The 7060-nt window shown below is 27.9% G+C and overlaps 1 protein-coding gene across 1 annotated transcript; it reads right to left on the reverse strand.

Moving 5' to 3' along the window:
- Nucleotides 1-433: 433 nt before the first annotated feature.
- LOC119666537 (protein sisterless A-like) lies at nucleotides 434-985 on the reverse strand. The gene has a single exon (XM_038075818.1). The coding sequence runs from the start codon at nucleotides 983-985 to the stop codon at nucleotides 434-436; it is 552 nt and encodes a 183-aa protein (XP_037931746.1).
- Nucleotides 986-7060: the final 6075 nt, after the last annotated feature.

A 7060-nucleotide genomic window follows, 5' to 3' on the forward strand; every position in this document is an offset into this window, starting at 1 on the left:
TTTTAATATGAAAATATATATATCAGAACTATATATTTAAAACATTTATTTTTAAGTTAAAAAATGTTATATTCTTCAATATATATATATATTGATATATATTTTCAATACATCTTTCAATATATTTAAACCAAAGTCAAAACCTTTTGTTAAGAAAAGTGACAAAGAACTGGGGTATTGTAATGTTTAATTTATAATTGATATAAATTATAATTAAACACCACTTAGGCTTGTTGTCTAGAACTTATTTTTGTTAATAGGTGCAAAAATTTATATATTGAAAAATTAGGGTCGTTGGTTTTGAAGCAATACTGTTTCTGAACGGCATTCTTTCTATTATTTTAGTAAATTTTATTTTTTATTTATTTTTTATGTTTTTATAATTTTTTTAATTTTTAACATTATTTTTGAATTATTTAATTACGTTGGTATGCTATGAGTGTATGTTACGCATATTGTCATCTTTCTCTACATTGTTCTTCCTTTGTAATCGATCAATGCCACACTTAGTCCGCAATCGCCTCAATTCATTTGTACTGCAACCTTTATTTAATAATTCAGTTTCTGCAAGTCTGATGACATTCCAGAGGTTTTCCAACTTTTTTATATTCTTCATATTGTTTGCACAAATATATTGATGGCGATACCTATACTTGGCTTTGTTGATTTTACTTTGGAAACGTGATTTGCGGGAGGCTTCAGAGCGTCTGCGTCGTAAGTGATCATCAACTGATTCTTCTGAACTGGAGGTATAAAAATTCGTTGCTGTACGAGATGGTATTGCAATGGGATTCTCTGTTAACATCTGTGTAACGAATTGTTCCTCGCCTTTGTTGTATTCTTTTTTATATCGTTCCATTTCCTGCGCTATATTGTGTTCGAGGTTGTCGAAATTAAATTGCGGTACTACAGCTAATGGGTTTTGCTTTAAATATTCATAAAAAGATTCAAGGGACACATTCGTTAAAGGCTTTGTAGTTTCCATTATTATGTTTATAATAATATAGATTTAGTTTAATTTATTGATTGTAGCTTCGTGAAAATTATTTAGACTATTGTTTTCAGACTTATTTCAACAATTCACGCGCGTAAACTAATTCGATCCGCGGTTTTGTATATATAATTCAAAGAGCTTTTTGCAAAAACAAAATCTTTAATTATTGTTTTTGATATACGAATAAACAAATAGGGAGCAATAAATCAAAACTAAAAAAGAAGAGTATATTAGACAAATATGATAAATAAAAAAAAATGTCAGAGAATTGAGATTGATTCGCGCCATCTTGTGTTAAGTAGGAACTTTAAGAAATGTTCATATTCAATACTTTCTTTGGGATCACCATATTATTTCACACTTTATAGTGTTTATAAAAAAAAATGCCGTGGAATATAAGTAAATATTTTGAAAAATATATATTTATAGGGAGACTATCTATTGGAATTTATATTCATTGGTAAGTTCAGATATTACGCGTTCTTATCAGAATAAGAATCGTGCAACTTTCGTACCTTTTAGTAAATACTATATATTTATTAAAAGGTAAGTATTTTTTTAACATAATATCCATCTAAAATGATTAAATCGATTTTCCAAATTCCAAATTCCGTCCGACGATATAAAGCACCCATTTGACAAATTTGTATGTCGTGTTAATGATTGAATGTAGAATGCTATTTATAATAAAAAAGTAACACCATTTATTTGCATTATTTTCGTTAGTAAAATCAGATACTGGGCGTATTTATCAGATAAGACATCATATAACTCTTAAATCTTTTCGGAAAATAGTGTTTGCTTATGAAAGATCGTTTGTGGAAGAGTAAGCCTTAAATCTAAATATTAAAAGACATTCCGTCCGTTGATTTAAAGCGGTAATTCAACGATTCGCTTAAAGAACCAGTAACTAATTGTATTGAGTTATAAGGAGAGTACTTTGAAAAGATAGCGATGGATTTAAAGGACATTAAAGAAGTTCTTGAAGCAAAAAATGTATATAACGTTTCTAAAAGATGTAAAATTTACTGAGAAAATTAATTACATATAAATTAATATATTTGATTAAGGTTATATTTACCAAATATATACAATAAATAATATGAATTTGAATTCCACTATACTAAAAAAATAATTAGTTTTTAAATAACAAAATTAACGTTTCCATATTTTATATACTATAATTAAAAAAATATTAGTTTCTAAATAACAAAATTAACGTTTCTATCTTTTATATATTTATATTTACAGAATTATTCCACATGAAACATATCATTATTCCACACCTCTTTGTTGTCATTTTTTGGCAACATTTCTATGACAAGAAACATGTTGCAACTGGCAAGTGTGAAAGGTTTCTGGGAATCTAAAGAAGCTGCATGAGAAGCTCAGGGAACGGAAATAATAATTTAACGGATACGTAGTATTCGCTAAATACTTGATAATAGTTAACTTTATAAAAATAGGCAACGAATCTGGATTTAATTTAAACTGTTTCTTTAATAAAAGTACTGCACGTAAACTTAAGCCTTTAAGGTCGAGCATCAGGAAATCTGTGGAGCATCAATAAGTAAAAGACTGATTTGTGGTATATATATCACAACTCCATTGAGCGCTTTCATAAACTCGTGTCAAGATGAGAGTTGGATAACAGGTGGCTTCAGAAAATATACAATATTGATTTGTTTGTTGGAACTTGGCAAATGAGAGCTGTACAAAATATACAGAAATGCATATGGTCTAGGTTTTGACCGTATAACAATATTATTAGACTTGAAAGATAACAATAAATCGCGAGTAAACAAATGTAGATTGATTATAGAATAAAAGAATTAGCTATTTCTAAAATGAAATCAATTTAAAATTTAAAATGATAACAATACCTATGTGCCGTACTTAGAACAGAGACACAATATAATAATCATTGTTATCGTTGTTATCATTGTTTTAGAAAACTAACTAATTCATTAAATTTATTTAATCTACAAGAAAACTTACTTTATTAATATAACCAAATGTGTTTAAGATAGATTATCTGTATTTTTTGTTGATTGAACTGTGCACAAAGTACTTTTATACACAATTTCTTATAACTTATTTCTGGGTCAGTAAAATTAAAGAGAAAGTTTTCATATTAAAAATTCAGTATTAAGCTAAAAGTTGAAGTAAAAGAAAAGTTTAGTTTCAATTATCTTCAATGTTTTCTATTTTCATTTGTTTTTCTCTACAATATTTTGGATATTAGGAATAAAATAGTTTAGGTAATGGGAAAATAAACTTTTGAAATCATATTGCACTTCCAAATACATAGAAAATTATTAGTTTAGTAATTAGTTTAGAAACATGACAAGAAAAAAATATCATCCGTATTAATTTCACTTAGTGTTTTTGAATAAAATTTGATGTTCATGACATATTTTTGTTTCTTTAATATTCATTTGTCTATAATTTTCTGCACTACATCGCCTTTTCTGTACAATTAATTACTTTAAATTACAAAGTGTTGAATAAATATATGTATTTACATATATATATATGCATATTGCATGCAAATATTTTATCTGATGTTACTGATTTGGACAATTGCAAAAACTAGAGAAAGTTCGTATTCTTCCTCTTCATATTTCTCATCGTTGACATATAATGCTGAAGATTTACTTCTCGAACCCAAGACACATATGGTCTTGATCACATGTGGTCTGCATTATTAATGTAATGTAAGGTAATGGAGAATATATCAAATGTGTTGGTTACAAACAAACTATTTGTATGTTCTGGTAGAGATATAACAAAGTTGGCTGAACTCTTAGAAAAATTCTAGATACTTTATAATTACTGAGTATGCATTTGCTGAAAAAATATTAATATGGTTATTATGCAATTCCATTTCTAACTTACGCTACGCTGTGAAAGGCAAATTTCTTGTAAATCGTCTCAATCTCCAAAACTAATCGGTTTGTTGAAGTCAAAACAAAAATGTTGAGGCTATTTACGATTCAATACAGGTTTACCTTTCGCATGCAAAATACTTGCAAGTACATACGTCAAGATTTTTTAAAGATCTCAGTTCAATAATAAACTGGACATACAACTCCAACCAGCATCTTGCAATAAAGCAGCGAATATAAGGTTCTGAAGACTGTTACATCGTTTGAATAAAATACTAATAAAAGGAACTAAAATACAGAAGAGCTTCCGATCCCTATTAACAATAATATTAATGTGTATAATTAAAGTACTCACTTTGTAATTATATAATATAATATAATATAAAATTTTGAAGAGCACGGTACTCTTCCTAGATGATCACCAAAGAAAAATGAAATAATCGCATAATGACCAAACGAGACTTCTGCTAACTTTTTATCATTATCTATCATAATGAAGTAAAAGGTATTACAGTTTAGGTCACAAAGAAGACTGAAAGGTATTTTTAATAGAAATGCGTTGCCAATAATATATAACAAATATAGAGCAATGTTAAGTAATATTAAGTAGAACACATCATTGTTTTTTGAAGAAATAACGGGAATAGTTTATAAATAAAGCTTAAATTTCTTTAATTATTATTTGTTTAATGTGATGATTATATAAAGTTACTCTTATCCAATCAAAATATATATATATAATAAAAATGAAATTATAGACCAGCTGGGATCACACGTTAAGTGGAATCACGAACATAATTTAAAATTTTTATGATATGTGTATATGTTCCTTGTAAAATTCATCTTCATCTACTTATATGGATTTTAGCTTGATGCGGTTACTATATATAACTATATATAAAAATTAGAAGAAACATATACTTAATGTTTGTTTTTAAACAGTATTAGTATTAGTATTACATTTTCGTGCCTTTAGTAAACTGTATGACATGCAATATTGTATTGCATGTCATATATCTAATTGTCCAATTTATAGTAAATTTCAAAAGTGACTGTTTTATTAATTATAACAAAAATATATTATATAATTCTAATTATCAATATGTAATGACTGATATTAATAGAAAAGAAATAATAATACATAAGATGTACCGTTATTATCTATTTTTGTTTGAATTATTATATAAATATTTACAGGTAAAGAATTTGCAAAATTATAACACATTCCATTATGGTTTTAATAGATCATTTATGTTAAGGAAATACTTGACATTATTAGCGTCATTTGTTTAACTTAACATAAAATTTTTCAAGAATAGACATTTTCATCTTCAAAGTTGAGATAAATATACGGCAAGACAATTAATCATAAACATTTTAGTGAAAAAGGAAGGTACCAAACAACTTTGGCTTTGTTGAAGCATCGATACCCTTCATTTACAGTTTGCAAATACATTAGGGGTATTCACTCTCTCTTGCAAACTCATTGCAAGGTGCACGAAATGCACAGATTGTACGAGAATGCAAATAACAACAACAAAATACACGCACAAAATTTCGTGCAATTGCGTGCAATCTTCCAATGCTGAAACCTATGTATATTTGCTTGCAACAAACCAGAAATGGCGGAAATCAGCTGTTTTGTCATTTGTTGCTTCTCATTTTTAAATTTGAATTGACTGTTAGTAAAATTTCGAGATATGTTAATCTATGGCTATGCTATATACATGCGTTTCGTTCAATAATTTAAATCGATGTGACCATTAATTAAGTTTTCACAAATATAATATTATATACATATACATTTGTGAATTAATTTATCTATTTATCAATTTCAGCGAAACTTACGAAAATTTGTTCACATTTTGAACTATTGAATGAAGTGTTTGGACGCATGTCTAATTTTGTACGGAAACATTGCCATAGCCACCAACTAGTTCTGCGCTAGGCAACGAAGTTTTTTTTATTGAATCGTCTGCAGACAACACATCATCCAGCTCTGCACCGAAAGTCGTGCGTTCTGCTGTGCAAAGCCCCACTACCCCCTCGATAAAAAATATAACAAATAACAATAATAAATTAAGAATTAGTTATATTTTTATTATAACAATTATTTTTATATTATATTATTATTACATATATCTCCAACAACAAATAATGTAGCGACTTTACGAATAGCCGCATTTTCGCCTGATGAACCCAAACGATATAAAACAATAGCAATCCTTAATAGTTTATTAGTGAGACTATTAAGGAAAATACGTTCCAATTTACTCTAAGCATCTGACAAAAACGGCCTTCATCAAATTCTTGAAGAATGGTAGATCTCCATTGAATAGATTTTGGTACGGGTTGGTGATTTCTGTGATGGTTTACTAAAGTAAACAAAAGGTCTTCATTTAATTGCTCCATCACTTCCCAGTAATTTGCATCATCTAACAAATAGAAACTATATAGTAGTGAAAACTACATTAACAACATGTTAATACCTTCAATCAGAATATTAAAAGCACTATTTTCAATAAAAAAATCTATACATTTTTGTATTTCACTTGTTCGCGGCATTGTTATACTTTTATTTTTCTTTGCTCAATTTGATACGGCTGCAAAAACAGCTGATTCATTTTGATGATGCAATTCTGCAACAGAGGTGTTCTCGCAGTCTTGCAGTTTTTGTATAGCATTCTTGCATTTCGTGCTCCTTGCAATGAGTTTACAAGAGAGAGTGAATACCCCTATTATAAAAACATTAATGACGTGTAATCCGACCGCAAATTTAAATATCAATTCCACATTGACGTGTAATCCTCGGTATACTAGATGTCTTAGCTGAACGCAGATATCTTCCAGAAGGAAAAGTCAAATCAAAACTGGTAAATCGTTTAATGTGATATTTACTAGATAATAACTTGAAAACCTATGTAGAAACCTTAAAGCTTGATAGGAATACGGATTTACTTTATATATATTAAAATAATGATATATATAAAAAGCAAAAAATTGCTGCTGAAATGAAGATCAGTGGTTCAAAATTTTAATAACAATGTGTGTCATCGCTTATTTTGTCGTCAAATTTGGTTAGGCTTTATTGACTTATACAAATCTGGATCGATATTTATAAAACTTGACATAATCATGAAATATAAAAATATACACAGTGTGATTATTTTCACTTGAA

Source organism: Teleopsis dalmanni, chromosome 1 (genome assembly GCF_002237135.1).
Source record: "Teleopsis dalmanni isolate 2A chromosome 1, ASM223713v2, whole genome shotgun sequence".
Lineage (NCBI taxonomy): Eukaryota > Metazoa > Arthropoda > Insecta > Diptera > Diopsidae > Teleopsis > Teleopsis dalmanni.